This window comes from Limulus polyphemus, unplaced genomic scaffold, assembly GCF_000517525.1.
Source record: "Limulus polyphemus unplaced genomic scaffold, Limulus_polyphemus-2.1.2 Scaffold112, whole genome shotgun sequence".
Classification (NCBI taxonomy): domain Eukaryota; kingdom Metazoa; phylum Arthropoda; class Merostomata; order Xiphosura; family Limulidae; genus Limulus; species Limulus polyphemus.
In genome coordinates, this window is record NW_013665722.1 from 493,850 (window position 1) to 511,432 (window position 17,583).

General features: G+C 35.1%; 1 protein-coding gene across 1 annotated transcript in view; it reads right to left on the reverse strand.

Moving 5' to 3' along the window:
* The window catches only part of LOC106471426 (cryptochrome-1-like), a gene marked incomplete in the record, with an annotated part of 27,223 nt that extends 17,632 nt beyond the window's left edge, over positions 1-9,591 (reverse strand). The window contains 1 exon segment of the mRNA XM_022400889.1: positions 9,042-9,591. Within this exon segment, the coding sequence (XP_022256597.1) occupies positions 9,042-9,211 (170 nt within the window).
* Positions 9,592-17,583: the final 7,992 nt, after the last annotated feature.

Sequence of the window (17,583 nt, forward strand, 5' to 3'; positions counted from 1 at the left end):
CCAGGAAAATTCATGATCTTTCGAGAAACTCCAGCGCGCATGCTCCCAGCGTTGCGTGACTTAGCTGTCTTAACAATATATTAAGGCTGTTGAAATCATGCTAAAAACACACACACATTTGAATGCTAGAACTTCAGTAGCTTCCATAAATAATGATGTTGTGCTGTTTTTGAACGCTGTATCACAGCCTGTGTGATGTTGCACAATTTAGATATTTAACAAAATGTTGTTAGAATTGTCAAAAAGAAAAGATACAAACAATTTTCATGCATATAATACAGGCATATCCAATAAACTTAGATGTTAAGATCAAATTGACCAAACGTGTGGAAGAAGTATATTAATTTAATTAGTATTTTTTAGTTGTTTATATGACCCTCCATGGGTCAACGGTAAGTTTACGGGCTTATAAAGCTAAAATACGAGGTTCGATTCCCCGCGGTGGACAGAATGCAAATAGCCCATTGTGTAGCTTTGCAATAAGAAACGTTTGTTTGTTTTTTATGTTAAGCACAAAGCTACACTTTAGGCTCTTGGTATTTTTTCTCAAGTCTGAATTATTTTTTTTATTATTTTTCTGAGAATTTTGTGTTTCTTTGTAGTTAAACACAAAGCTACACAGTGTGCTATCTGTGCTCTACTCACCACGGGTATCGAAACCCAGTTTCTAGCGTTGTAATTCCGCAGACATACCGCTGTGCCACTAGGGGCAATAAGAAACGTAAAACAACGAACAACAACAACACTTATTTGTTTATAAAAATGCATTAACATTATGTATTTTTATTCTCTTGATATATAAGCATAAGAAATACTTTATGTCATGCACAAATTACACTTGCAATTAAGAATGCTTATGTGTCAGAACACAGTTTCTCAGAAAAGGCCCACAAATGATACAGCGGTATGACTGCGGACTTACAACGCCAAAAACCGGGTTTCGACACCCGTGGTGGGCAGAGCACAGATAGCACACTGTGTAGCTTTGTGCTTAACTACAAAGAAACACAAAATTCTCAGAAAAATAAAAAAAAAAAAATAATTCAGACTTGAGAAAAAATACCAAGAGCCTAAAGTCATGCAAATTTCATATTAAAATTATTTTTACCAATTCTTTTCTTTATAATAAATCAAACCATTTTAAAAGCGCGGAAAAAGGCGAATAATTGTATTTATATTACTTGTATATTTTATAATCGAGAACCCAATGACGCCTTTCCTCCTGTGGTTATCTGAAAGTGGTAAAACGTGTTGCTTTGAATGTCATAGTTCATGCTGTGTTCCTAGGTGCAAGCATCACGACCTCGTGAAATTTGTATACGCCATACATGTAGCATATTTAAATCATGCATGTCGTGTATTTAAATTTCAAAATTATATATTAATATGCAACGACTATTTGCATACACTCGACTATTACATGCCGTGTGCCTTCATATTTTAAACACGCCGCTTCATGCTAATTCAGAACTTCAAAGATATGTAGCGAAATTCTCAGCCCAGGTCTATCGCTGCATGTATGCCAGCCTATGATACACTTGATGCTACAGATCAAAGGAGGTTAGTTACCATAGTTACTCCCAATGCACTTGTAACCTAACACGAACATATAAGGTTTCAATTTAAAGACTACTCAACAGCGGTGAGGGAATCATTTCACGTTATATTCCTTTTGCTTTGTTCACCTCCTTGCTTTTTTTTAACAGTATTTGAAGAGTAGAATTTTTCGTAACACAATTCTTGATAACTTAAATTATTTTAATTAAAGTATGGATTAATCAGCTTTAATTGCTACGTTTCATTTAAATTTATTGTTGGTTCTTTAAACCAAGTCTTGGAAATATATAATATGTTCTGGCAAAAAAAAAGGTTTTATTCTTTACCCATCTCCGCCAAAAAAACAAAATATTGCGCTCCTTGCTCTGGGGCAGTGGGTGCATTATAAAAGTGACAGTCAAATCCCATTATTCGATTAAAGTAACCCACGAGTTGGTGGTGGGTGATGTTGACTAGCTCGTCTCATTCTAGTATATCACTTCAAAATTAAGGATGGCTACCGCAGATAGCGTGTGCATACAAGTTTTTTGTTTTGTTTTTCTCTAAAAACTGAACTATTTTGTAAAAAGATCGGGTGTTAGGAAATAACTTGTTCATAATGTTTTAGAAATAAGTGTGTGTCATGTAAAGTTTAATTACCTTCTTCATAGGAATCATATTATTGGATCAAAAAGTTATCAACATCATGTGAAACTAATTCTAGGTTTAAATTACATATTTATGCTCATTTTGATCATCATCAAATCTTGGACCGTCAGCCACTTTAGCAAGTGGAGATATAATTTACCAAACGTACACTACAATAAATCGTATGTACTGCTTTGATATGTCTTTCCATAAAATGTTCTCATCAAGCAGCTGCCATGATATCTAAGATATTTCTGTTTTTTTTTGCTGCACTTGTAGTTTATCTTGACAAGATATACAAAATTATAACCCAGATCTATATGAATTGCAAGGCTGTATATCTAAACATCTGGCAACCAGCGGGTGTATTCGTGAATATTTTACAGCAGGAAGAGAGAAAAGTACAATACCCTTTGTAACTGCTGCTGATCTACTGATCTTACTTGTATGACTTTTGTTGAGCAAAAAGAAACTCCATGTTAAAGCGGAGAAAATATCATCTTTGTTCAAGTAGCCCAAAAAAACCTCTTTCAATTTTTGTTTCCGCTCGTTCGTGATGAAATGCAATCCCAGTCTTGTGGTTACAGTACCAAATAGTTCTCTGAAGTTTTCCAAACATTCAACACCATGCCTCATTCTAATACTCTGGAATTATTTGTAGATATAGAATTATCCAGTAGTATTCAGAGGACTTTATAAAGACATTGGTTCATTTAAAAGAAATGACACTTTTCAAACAACTTAAGACAAGCTTTTTTTGTGGGGCCTTCGATTAAAGGAGACAATAGGGGCGGTAGTTGCTTCTGATACACATGGGGTAAAAATCCATAAGAAGCAAACAAGTCCTCTTTTATTGCGAATATTGAAGTTTTTACTCTTCTTAAAATCTAGATCTGTACTTCCAACCAAAATACTTTTTCTATATTAAGTCACAGCGAGGTGTGGTAATTGAGTGTTACTTCCATCACTTGCTATTGTATTTATGAAAAATAAACAATCTATTTTTACTCTTATGATATTAAAATAGTAATTTTTACAATACATTTGTTTCTGTAAACCATGTCTTCGGTTAAACATACTGAATCAAGTAAACAACGAAAAAGCTCTCACTTTTGAGTGAAAAAAATACCCGACTAAGTCACCAATGTGGTTAATGGAAGTCTTCAAGTTTTTACTGTTGTCGAACTCAACAACAGTAAAAACTTCGCACACTTAAATACCTATTCCATATTGAATGTTTGCTGACAGAAAATAAACAAACAATCAACACACGGCATAATGTCGCACCAGTTATTCTATACAATAAATTATTTTCTCCGTCTAGGACTACGTAAGCACTCATGCTATGAAACTTTAATTCTCTTTCCTAAACCAAAACACATCAGTAACAGTGATGTAATATCAGCTGTTCTCTCGAATTTGCCTGCTTCATTTACACTCTCAAAAATTCGCAATGTGGGTGGAATCCAGGGATCCTAAACAACTAGGGGTCATGGGCTCGTGCGTTAAGTAGGCTCTACACAGATGTCCCCCTCCCTTCTTTTTAAACAATTCCAAATCCTATCAACCGTGCGAGGTCAGCAACTTCCAAAAACAGCAATCTAAAGACACAGAAGTCCATAAGAGATGTGCGAATTCTCGACTGTGCTCGTATTTTGCAGAGGAATTGAAATGCTGACTTACATTTTTGGCTGCCTGTTTTATATTGATGAGGCTATATCTTATTGGTATCCAATTCGTCCAATGGTTAAATTTTCTCAAAGTATGATGGTGTCAACACGTTGCCCTGATATAATGCAGGGCTTACTTTGATATTTCCATTGACTATCCAGATGTTTAGCTTAACATTATAGCTGTAATCTGCAATATTAATAAATTCGTTGGTAAAAGCTCTAGCAATATCCAGTGCATTAGTTTTGAACTGTTGTATCTTCGGCAGGACAATAGCAAATTACATAATTTTTTTACTGAAACTTGAGCAGAACTCCTTTCCTTCGAAATTCCCCCTTTCTTTCTTACTTTTAGAATCGCAGAATAGGAGCACTTTGCTTCGGAAAATCCTGATAATTTTATTCTCCCAGAAAGGGATTAATTTTAGGCTCCACGTGCACTTACAAATTACCACACTTTTACTGAATTGTGATAAAATGGTGAGAGCTTTTAACCTATGTAATCACAGGTCATGGTTGATTGGATATACAAATCATTACCAAAGATCGTGTACAGCTATCAAGAAAACACCTTACTGTTAACGCCTACAATGCTTTTTTCTTTGAACTTTATTTAATGCGTATACAAAATAGTTTGTTTGTTTAAAGTTAAGCACAAAGATACACGATGGGCTATCTGTACTCTGCCCACCACGGGTATCGAAACTCAATATTTAGCGTTGTAAGACCGCAGACATACAAAATCGTACTCTGAATATTAATTACGTCTATGGCACATGTTGTGTGATGTTATTATAATTTCGTACTAAAACTGTCTTAATTCTAAAAGGCTATTCAAGAGCATTTAAATGTTATACTTTATTGAACCGAGATCTGTTTGGTTTTGATTATAATGATAGTCAACTTCATATCAGTGGTAATATAATATCATATATTATAGTTGTTTGATTAAACTGTTTTTTTTTCATATCTTTTGATATACGTCATACAACATTGTAAGAGCAAGTAATAACTCAAATATCATTAAATGCACAATTTAACGTGCATTCGAGTCAATTTAGGTATTTCTTTATTAACATACAACGACTACCCACTAAAATAAATGATAATTTGTACATTTATTCGGTACTTATACAAGTAAATATTGTATTATAAAAATATACTTGATGCGTAGTTAATAATTTTTAATACCAGTGCTTCATACTTATCCAAGTAAATATTGAAATTAATATCTGAAAAATTATAGTATGCAGTAGTTTTAAACATTCATTTATTTTACAGATAATTCCTGACAAAATATTTTTGACGTCGTCTGTTATTATTGCTGTACTTACGTAAACATTAAAACGTTTTCCAACGTTATAAAAAACAACTCAAAACTGCAATATTGGTTTGTTTATTTTTGAATTTCGCGCAAAGCTACACGAGGGCTATCTGCGCTAGCCGTCCCTAATTTAGCAGTGTAATACTAGAGGAAAGGCAACTGGTCATCACCACCCACCGCCAACTCTTGGGCTACTATTTTACCAACGAATAGTTGGATTTACCGTCACATTATAACTCCCCCACGGCTGAAAGGACGAGCATGTTTGGTGTGACGGGGATTCGAACCCGCGACCCGAAAATTGCTAGTTGAGCGCTCTAACCACCTGGCCATACCGGGCCTGCAATATTGGAAAGCTACAGTATTGACTGTCATATATCTAGGATAAAACAAATGTGCAGTGATATTAATTTTAAGAGCGTGATACAAACAACTAGGAAATATAAAATTTCCCACATTATATTTAAACAACAAGAAAATTTTACTGACATTACTTCAATAATAATCACTCATGCGACAATAATAACTTGGATAAATAAACTAAAAACGATTAAAATCTACACTAATATCGTAAAATAGTTTAATTTCGTTTAGTTTGTCAAAATACGGATATTTGGTGGTTCATGTCCAAAACTGATTACATCTGAGCTGTGTTAACTATCAAGTAATGTATGTGGCCAGTATGTTTAGATAGTTAAGTTCTTTGATAATACAGTGCAAATCACTTAGTACGAAGCTCATGACACTAAGTATATGAAAAACTACACATTAAGCTTTGCACTCTATTCAAGTGTTTCGGTCTGCTAAAAAGATATACATAAGGGTAAAAAAGTTGTTTCCGGATAAACAGCCACCCGCGTTTATCATAACTTATGATGTATGATGTGCTGCCATTAGCGTGAATTATACATAACCACATTGGCGGACGGGCGCGAAATAAATGTTTTTCGTTTTTTTTTCTGTATTTGAACAACTTTGATCTAACGTACGCACATTGAATTTTTTTAGGTTACTAAATACATATTTCAATGATTTCAAACAATAAGCAATTATAGACAACCGAATATAAAGTAAAAGAAATACGGTTCAAGTTCACCGAATTTTTATAACATGCGACTGCTTTACAGTGAGTGGCTTAGGTTAACTCCCCATCCCCCCCCCCCCATGACGTATTTACCGCCAGATCTTTCGGCCGCAATGTACGTCATCGCTCCGTATTAGTTCCCACGTTCGTTTACGCCATTGTCCTGGATAATGCACAATTTTCGCGTGCGGCACGCTTTCCCGATCCCTGTCATGAGCGCTTTAATGGATGTTTAAACGAGGTTTTTAAATGCAGCATTTGTTCTAAATATGCTCTAATTGTAATTAGTAGTTGACATGAGGTATATGAGGGCCATCTTTTGGGCCCACTTTATTTAACTTTATAGGTAAGACGACCCCAACCAAAAATGGGATTTTTTTTCTGTATCTGAAAAGAGATTCCAATCTTTGTTTTAACTAGAAAATATGGTTTATTTAAAGAATTGTTCCTTTAATGAAAATCACATCAATTGGTGAGAAATACATTCAAAGTTAAGGTGTCAGTCTTACCTAGGATTACTAGATGTTCCAATTTTTAGTTGTTTTTTTTTTGTCCCGACTCGAAGCAGTAAAAGTTTTAAATTGCCCCAGTGTCTTTGTAACTCGATGTGAATTTCATATGTATGGTTTGTCATTATAAGATCTTTTACATTTTACGCGCAGAAGTAAGTCCCCCGGTGGGTCAGCGATAAGTCTACGGATTTACAAGGCTAAAATTAGGGGTTTGATTCCCTCGGTGGACACAGTAGGTAGTACGATGTGGCTTTGCTATAAAACAAACAGACAAAAATAAATCACACGGTACAGTGTTACCTCCCTTTCTACTAAGTTTTCTCACCTCACCTGTCATTGGGCATCATCAGAAATTGAGACTTGAAGACCTGCTTAGTATAAAAAAAAAGCAGCAATATTTTTCTTTTGAGTAGGTTTAGAATAATTTTGTCGCGTTTTTAAAGACTTTATTTGTCATTTTTTAATGAATATAAGATTTTAACAAATTCTTGTTTGTCTGTGGTTTTAGTAAAGTTAAAACGTGTGTTGTAATTTAAACTGGTTCGGGGGCTATTACGGTGTCACTTCGTAAGGAAATATAAAGTCCCAATTTTTTATTTTGGAAATGTGGTAATCCTAGTCTTACCCCACCTTTCTCACTTTTAAATTATCTGGTTAGCACAAGTAACATTACAACGACAATACTTAATTCGAAATCAAAACTACACTGTACGATGTGCATGTGAATGACCTATGAAAAGCTAATTGTGCATATCTTTAGGGTTTTGGCACGTAATTGGCTTAATCCCAGAGAGAATTGCCTATGAAATTGAATGTTTTAACTGTTATTCTTCAGAGTTTCAATCACAGTTTTGTTACAAGGTTCAAATTAAACGCTTTCGAAAATAATCTAGATTGTAGATATATATGTTGCCAGTGCTTCTAAATCATTTATTTAATATCTTAAGTCCAGCGAAGAGCAAACAAAACTGTACAACTCTAACAATAACGCACCATGACAATGTTTGTACACTGTTACACCATTACTGTATCATTTGTTCGAAATCTAACTAGCTACACTTTATATTTTATTTGAACTTTTCGACAACTTTCAGGTTACAGTTATGTCTTCATGCATTACAAAACAAAAAAGAAGAAACAAAACAGGCGGTCACAAAACCAGATCGTTCGGTAATATATGTGTGGTAGTAACCTTATCCCGATCCTTCTCTGTTACTAGTTTATGCCCCTCAATTTTTACAAATATTCTGTTAAAACAAAATACTTTTTATATAATGTTTATTCTGCATTATTAGCCTAGTATATGGTTTTAGAACTAACCTAAGTCTCCTAGTGAGATATTATTGGGTTTACGGCCGAAAATATCGTGATGAATCGATGTATTTTAATAATTATAAGAATGATAGTCTTAACAGTATATTTAATTAGCTATACTGATGACTGGGTATATTTTAAGTTATGTTATATGTTGGTGGCTTACGTTGATCGTAAGTTAATATTATGTACCGAATTGTTTAGGTACTACTCACGGCGGTGAGATCCACTGACCAAACAAATTTAGTGATATCACTTATTTTCTATACAAATACCGTTGGAGACTACAACAATAATTGGTGGAAATAATAACATAATATTGACAGTAATTTCGATTAAAAGTTTGTTATGTGACTCGTATTTTAAGAGTATCTCGTAACCAAAAAATATTGGCCCCACATGCAGTTAGGTGCATGAATAGTTTAGAAAAACATGTTTAAAAATTAAAGTCAATTGGGTAATTATACTAGAACCAGAAGAAAAAGGGTACTAATAACGCTATGGAGTAGCTTCGACACTCCAACGTTAGTCTGACCAAGTAGGCCTGGCCTGGTGGTTGGGGCAATCGACTTGAAATCTGCGGGTTCGAATCCCCGTCACGCCGAATATGCTCAAACCCATTATTCGTTGGTAAAGAGTAGCCCATGAGTTGGCGATGGGTGGTGTTGACTAGCTGCCTTCGCTCTAGTCTATCACTGCTAAAATTAGGGATGGCTAGCGCAGATAGCCCATTTGTAGCTTTGTGCGAAATTTAAACCAAACAAACCAAGTACCATTATTATAAAGTAAGCTTTATAACGAGGTCCCCACTAGTAATAGTATGAGATAAAACATGTTTATACTAACAATTGTAATGTCTTTTTAAAATTTTCGCTATCACAAGGTAACTACTTATTATCATAATATTAACGTATGTTAGGTTATAGTCCATTAAATAAAATAATTTTACGTACCTCCACTTATTTACTCCAACGTTAGATGAACCTGCGAACCAAGGGTCCAAAATAAACACACAGCGAAAAGACGTACATCCTGCGAGTCCTTCTAGGAGAGCAGGTTGATCATGAAGTCGTAGTCCACGTCTAAACCAGTGTACCAAGTTTTTTGTTTGGGGAGCAGACATTGCATACAAAATGTGCGTATTCAGTAACACTATACCAAATATATATATGTTGTACAGTTGAGTTAAATGTATTTATATGGTCTTCCTCCCTGCCAAAAACTACCAAAGCCAGTACTTTGCGATCAATATTTTGATTTTACGCACTGAAAACAGTGAAATCACACAATACCTCAAGTAATGCTGGTTATTCAGTTCTAAGTTCAATTCCACACAAATGTTTTCTCTACTATTAACTATTATACACTAAGTCTATAAAAGCATCCTCCCAACTGTTCAACAAAGGGACTAATACTTTACACGAAAATCAGGACAACTGAGTAACTCTTTCACGTATAACCTATACTTTAAGAACTTCCTCTCTGAAATGACTCTTAGTTATTGCCTCGCCAGACCACACGTTCCAGATTCCACACCACTTGCAACGTGACCAAAAGCGTGATACGTAATATCTTTCGCTGATTGGCTGAGCCATAGCACAATGACGAAAAATGTCACGTTGCGCTCGGCGTTGTTTGTAAGCGAAGATCGTTCTTTGTTTATAAATTGCGTCAATCTTAAACTCTTGGGTAATAAATTGCCCTCTGTTGATGAATTAAGACACTATTTTTGATTTTCTATTAAAATGTTCTATGTTTACAACAATATGCAAATCTCATTTAGTTATTTTAAAACAAAACGTTCTCATAATTTTGATAATCTAGAGACTTGAAGCAGTGTTGATACCTCTATTTTTTGGAGTGGGGATCTTTTATGCGTATGCTGAATTATATTTTCCACATTTTTTTATCAATAAATATTACATGTTTTATCACTGGTTTCTTACACTTCAAATGCAGTGCTTAAACCCTATAAATCACCTGATATCCTTATGAATTTTACGTAGGTGAACGAATATTCCACAATTCTTTAACTCTAATGAATACATGCTTGTTATTAGGAAGCTTCAGTATAGAAAAACAATCACACAAAGAGAAAAATATTTTAGCTTATTTTTAATTGATGTATCTATTGTGCACTCGCACAGAGAAATAACAATTGATTCTGAAGATTCGGTTAGTATTTCCTGTATAGGATAAGCAGCAAGAAAAACATACTATTTTACTGAATAAATAGAAGGAAATTACATCTTATAATTTGCGCGTATTGCTTTAAAATGCGTGTTATTTACTTAGTACAGGTTTATTTTGTTGTCAGAAATGCTCCAGTTATATAATTTTTAACATGACTTAACTTCTGTTCTCTATCTTTGTAATAGGTCTTCTCAATTTTACCTATATCCATGTTTCGTTTAATTTTCAATTCCTCCCAAAAGGTTTTGACAAAACGATATGATATTTACATGCGCTTGATGATTAAAATTAGGAAAAATTCGAAAGAGTTGTAAGAGAACCCAAAATTGAGACGTAAATGGATTTTAGGGATTCTTTGGTTTGACTGAACCGATTTGTTTGCAAATTTATATATGCATATAAGGAGCTGTTGAAACTAATAGTTTACATTCAGATTATAGACATTTTCAAATTCTAATTCCCATATGGTGGGGCCAAAAGGATTTTGAGGTCTATCGGAACTAGATCTAAAAATTTACATGAAAACTTACACTTACACATGAAAACTTATATGAACTTACAATCAGAGTCAGCTACCTACTTAGAGCGAAATTAAAATTCAACCTGATGATGAGTATAGTTAATCAAATATACAGGGTGTCCATAAGTTATGTGAACCATTTTTTAAATTAATAACTTCAAACATATTATAGTTGTTACTTTATAAAATGTGTCAGATAATTTATGGACACCCTGTACTTTTCTTACATTCTTACTTATAAAGACTAGTGTTGGATATACAAGACTGTTTAGTGTAAGTGTTATTACTTAGTTTATTTTGTGACTTAGTATTTAAAGGTTGTTTAGTTTTTAAGACAGGAGTGTTGAAGATGGATTGTTTTAAAAGTATTAGTTGTGACAGATTTCGTTACGTAACTCTGTACAAATCTACGTTCTGTTTGCAATTACATTTTGTCTAGGTTTTAATAATATTGTTGACGTCACGTTACTCGATACTTCTGTGTTTTTCTTGTTACCTCAAGTGAGTATTGTTAGATTAAAGCGTTGCTTGCTTAGTTTGTTGAAAATTCCAAGTTCTGTATATAGTTGACCAAGCGAGCGCAAGTCAAGTGAAAAGTAAAGAAGTGAGTGAAATGAAAGTAAAGTTCAGTCAGAAAAAAAAAGTTAGAAAACATTAAGTTAGCTGGTGTGCGAATGATGAGCCGTAAGGGTGATATTTTAAAATGAGTTTCACAGTTTAATAGAGATAAGAAGAACAACTTGTCTTGTCAAAGGGTGTTTTAAAGTAATTGAACCCACCTGTGTGGACATTGATGAAAAGGAGACAATTATTTGAAATTCAGGATACAACTATGGTAATACATGGGGTACCGTAAGTGAATTATTCACTGGCACTGTTGTAATAAGTGTAGAGAATAATAGTTCATCTTGTCAGTTGGATTCTAAAGTAATTGAATCAGCCTGAGTGGATTTTTGACTAGAAAATAGTTTTAGACACGACTGTGATATCCTATAGTGTATAGCATTATGTATATACTGTTACGTCTCCGTTTGTTAATTGATTTTCCGTAACTTCGTTCCGACGAAACTTTAGCGACACAAGTCCTTACTTAATAAAACTGGTTTATTCTTTCCGAATACAACTTTACGATACACTTATTTTCAACAGTCGCGCTAAAACAAACGCTATAACAACAATACGTCTCTCTCTGACTGCAGATCAATTACACACTGTCTACACACATTACATTATTCTGTCACGTTGTCACCCTCTTTTATATACCAGACTACCCTATATCTAGTAAATACTAGAGCATTCGCCAAGTTACAGGATAGTTCTAGAAAATAGGTGGCGCCACACCAGTCACGTGACCTCGATGACGCAACAATACGTTTGACTTATTTTGTTTTTTGTTTGTTTGTTTGTTTGTTTTTAATTATGCACAAAGCTACACAAGGGCTATCTGTGCTCTGCCCACCACGGGTATCGAAACCCGGTTTCTGGCGTTGTAAGTCCGCAGACATACCGCTGTGCTACTGGGGGCGACTTATTTTGAAAAAAGTGGATTGTGTACTGTCCGTTTATTGTTCGAATTTATCACCAACAAGTTACAGACACATACTCTAGAAGAATTTCAGCCCACATATACTTAAAACCTGACAATTAGGATACATTATTTCATCATTTCGGTATCATCACTATTAACAATGTTTTTGGCCATGTGAGTCAAACTTCATAATATAGGTATGTGTTCATTAGATTTTCGAAATTTTAATAATGGGGTAATGACGCTTTATTGCTCTAAGGATTTTCTACACAAATTACCAAAAACATGTAGATTGTTGTTCAAAACAAAGCAAAATACGTTGCACAGCTAGTTATTATTTCCCCATGAATTTTTACGAATAATTTATTAGTTTCAGAGAATGTTAAAACAATTAATTATTGAAACATAATATTGAAAAATATGTTATTTTTATACAGTATTATTATTTAACTGAAATGTGATGACATTTGAAACGTATGTACAAACCAAAATTATAAAAAAAAATATTTCGTTATTACTGACCTTTAATGGTGATAATAAGTGTAGAAAAAACATATTCATGTCAACAGATATTAGCTCAATCCAACTCAATTTGCTGTTGCTGAGTCTATAAGCATGTTGATTACATCAGTCAGTTACATTCACACAGTTAATTGGCTGGAATGATTTGATTCCAGAACAGGCTGTGCAACACCTGATACTGAATCTAGGCCTGGATTCCATCAAACACTTGAGTAAAAAGCAACAGTGCAACAGTAGGACTATGAAACAGTCATTCTTGAGTTATAGTAGAGGTTTGGCCTGATGGAAAACAGAGCAACCCATCAGACTGAGTTCAAGGCTCATAAAAGCTTGACCATTTAAATTGATTATTAGTGCTATTTGCAAAATAAATCTTACCCTGTAATGATCTATGCGTATCACTAGAATAACCTCATTAACAAGGTAGATGAAGGGCTATCTAGTAAAATGATATGGTACCACCTAGGTGTGAGAGATCTTCTCGCCCTTATTGAGCCAGTTTCTGACACAGTGCATTACAAGGTACTGTGAACTGTTTGCAACAAGCAAAAAGGCTTGTAGTGGCAGCTGCAATGACTTCATCTTCAATAAAAAAATCCTACCCAGGCACCCAAGTTGAGCCAGATTGGAGTCCAGCCTAGGTTTAACCAACTACATAAAACATCATCTTGGCATTGAGATGCAAACACATTGATATCCATTAAAAGAGTGGGGCTATCTCAGTCCTACCTTGACTTACACTCTGCAACCTATCTCCAACAGGATACCATTTTGGAGGGTTAGAGTGAAGTTTCTGACTTGCCTGTGCAATGTTGGGACATTTTCAAGTGAACTGCCCACACCATGCCAAGCAGCAAAATAGACAAAGATATATGTTTCAAACAATGATGCAATAGGTGAAGACGAGCCAAAGTATGTAGTAAATACTACTGCTACAGTCCAACAGTACTTGTCTTGAGCTCCTTTTTTATTTTATTTTATTTTTTCTCACAAGACTTGGCAACACTACTTGGGCTGATCAGGTCTGGCCATTGAATTTCAATGAAATATTTGTAAAAAAAGAGTATAATATATAGCCTAGCTCTTTCAGGGCTGAGAAAGTCTTTACACATGCGAGGTAAGTGAAATGGGAGTAGCTAATTCTAGCAATAATATTAGGGCTGTGTGCATTGAACCATGTCCAAAAGTGAAATATGATTATTATCAACACATCTGAGGTTACTAGTTGAGGATTGTGCAGGTAACCTAAACTTAATACAGTGACATTAACTCAATGACTTGTAGGCAGAATATGCTGATGTATTTTTGGGGGTGGCAAATTGAGTCAGGCAATAGTCACACAACGTCAAATTGATTCAGGTGATGCATGCCTGATAAGAAAACTAGACACTATGGATGTGGCTAGTGCTGAAATACAGTAGACATTAAAGGATGGGATAATAAAGTCTTCAGAGAGTGCTTGGTCCAGTAGCATCTGTATACTGTCAAGTTAAGCTGGTTGATGAGAGCAGACCTGAGACTTTTTTCAGCAAAAGAAGTGGCTTCTACAGGTTTTTGTGTCATCCTGTTTGGTCTGTGTAATATGTCTACCATTTTGTAAGGCAAATGGGGCTATAATGAGAAAAGCTCCTGATCTACGTAATTGACATCTTAATGTTAGTTCATGCATTTAAGTCTGTGCCTGAGAACCTGTAAATGATATTTCAGTAGGTAAAATAAGGCAGGCTTTAAACTAAAAACCAGGAATATATATATATATACTTTCGTACACAATGAACTGAATTTTCTCAGTCATATTGCAGGTAGAAAAGAAATATCCATGGATTCTGCTAAAATGGCAGCAATGCAAAATTGGCCTCAGCCTATGACCAAATGAGAAGTCCACACTTTCCTCAGTTTAGCATTTCATTACTAATGGTTTGATGCCAATTTATCATAGATCACTCCATTACTGGTTCTCACTAAAGTGGAGATGCACTTCATATAGAGTAAGGAATACGAGAAACCATTCCTGTCATTGAATTAAATGTTGGCGTATCCATGACAGGTTGTGAATTCCTGTTCCACAGTGATGCCAGTGATGGTGGAATTGGAGTAATATAATCACAGTTGCAAAACAGAGAAGGATGTTTAATTGCATATGTTACTCATATGCACATGGTTCCTGAATGCACATGCTATATAACAAGGAAAGAAATGCTCGCAGTTGAGGTCTTTATAAAACTTTTAATACTACAAGTAGGGTAAAAAGTTATTTTTCGAGTGGACCATGCACCACTGAAATGACTGATGAACTTTGAAAACACCATATGAATGATAGCAGGAGTATAATTTACTCATACATTTTCACATTGTTCCACACTATAGATGTGCACATGGGTTGTCTTAATATACATGGAGACTTTACATTAGTCCTTATTACATGTCCTAGACCATGTGGGAGTTGAGACCACTCCTGCCCTCATGACCAAAAGTCACATAATAAGAGATTCTACTAGTGGAAAAGTCCATGAATAATATTTCGGAAGCTCCTGAAAGAGCAACTGAAGGATTTAAGCTTGCATGGCACTCCTTGCAATCTAGCAAGGTAAAAATATGAGCAGCTAAATTTAGGGATCTAGGATGGATGTATGTGACCATAGCACTTGTTAAAGCAGTTACGAGTGCAGGAAATTTCGTTGTTATCAACACCTAATCAATTATTCTTAGCCTGTGTTACAGTTGGTGATCTTCGGAGCTTTCAGAAATGAGATTTGCTAGACTTTTCATAAACAAAGACTGGAGGCTACCAAAATGTTGCACACACTTTTACTAAAGTTTAATGGATCTGGTGGTTAGGGTACTTGGCTTGCAATCTGCAGGTCATGAGATTACAATTAATCACCAAACCCGCTCATCCTTTCAGCCATGAGGGCAATATAATTTGATGGCCAATTCCACTATTCATTAGTAAAGAATAGCCCAAGAGTTGGTAGTAGGTGATTTGACTAGTTACCCTCGCTAGTATGTCACTTCAAAATTATGGATGGCTAGTGAAGATAGCCATTATGTGACTTTGCATGAAATTCAACAAACAAACAAACTAGCTAATGTTTAATGGTGGTTCTTCTGGCTGCATTGAAGTCACGATGTTCAGCACTGGGATAACACTGCGTGGTATTAGTCATCTAGGGAAAAAGCTAGCCAAAACATGGTAAACTCCAGCAATTAACTGTTACTCCTCCTCTACATAGAATAGGCCTGGATATCCCTGATTCACTCCCAGAATTGGAATGGGTCACCTGTATATACTTATGGTAATCGAACACTTTATGAAGTGGGCCAAGGCTTGTTCATTGGTAAATATGTCTGCACAGTTCATGGCTCATGCACTGGCAGAGCACTGGATAGCCTGGTTTGGAGCACTTGAAAAACTCCGTACAGATCAGTGAGCTAACGTTAACAGTCAACTCTTCTCTGAGTTGTGAAAAGTGTTGGGTGTAGTGAAGATACTGTTACGACAGCGGGGGTCACGTGACGTTAGTAACACGTCATATTTTCGAACGTTCATGAAGCCTCGAGAGGTTATTAGATATGCGGTATTCTTGTATATATAAGCCGCCAAGAAGTGACGGCAACAATGGGTAATTGAACTGCGAACAGAGAGAGACGTATTGTTGAGCGAGCACGTGAGTCGTTTGTTGTGAATCATAGTGTTTGTTATAGTGTGACTGTGGAAATTAAGTGTCTTGCAAAGTTGTATTCAGAAAGAATAAACCAGTTTTATTTAAGAAAGGACTTGTGTCGCTAAAGTTTCATAGGAAAGAAATTATACAGGAAACAAACCAATGACCAGAGACGTAACAATACTAACTTTATCTTATCTCCTCCAGTTTTATGGTTTAGTAGAATGAGTGATACAAATTGTCAAGCAAATGGTTGATAAGTTTGTTAACTCTGACTGAGACAAACATTTACCCCATGTCATGATGGTATACTATACAAGTGAATAGAGATAAACAGGCTGTTTTTTAAACATGCTCGTGTCTAGGGAGAAATTCTGCTCTCTGTAGACATGATATGTTGTTTTCTCATAAAGTGAAGATTCTACACTGTTCACTGGAATACGTGAAGTGTTTAAGGTCTGCATTACTCGCTGCACACGTTGTTCATCAACAACTAGGAAAGACCATCAAACATCAGAATATGTGTTATTACAAAACAGTAAACATAATTCCAAAAATGATCAGTTAGATGACCTATGGCTCGACCGCCTTTCCTTCCAAAACGTACTTAACTTTGAAGTTTGTCCTCTTCATTTTAAGAACTGTTCAGCTATACCATGTTGCCTTGGCGAAATTCATTTTATCAGCATAATTATCTTTCGCTTTATCACAAACTGATTTAAAATCACGTCTGACATCTTTATTTTTCACATTGAGGAGAGCTCTTCCAACCACCAATTCCACATAACGTTCTGGAGAATTTGGTGTCCTGTGCAAATGAGAGAAACAAAGATCGAGTTAATTTTTTGTGATGAACAAAACATGAAAAAAACGTGTGAAACAGCAATTTTTGCACAAGAGATTTTACGTTAATTTAAGAAGCATATACAGAACGAAATAGTTAACACTAAAATAATTCAAAGGTTTAAGGAGAGAACTCTAGCCTAGAAGTGCACGGTGTGACGCTCAAAAGTATTGTTACGCCTCCAGTCGTTACTTAATTTTCCGTAAATTCGTTCCGACGAAAC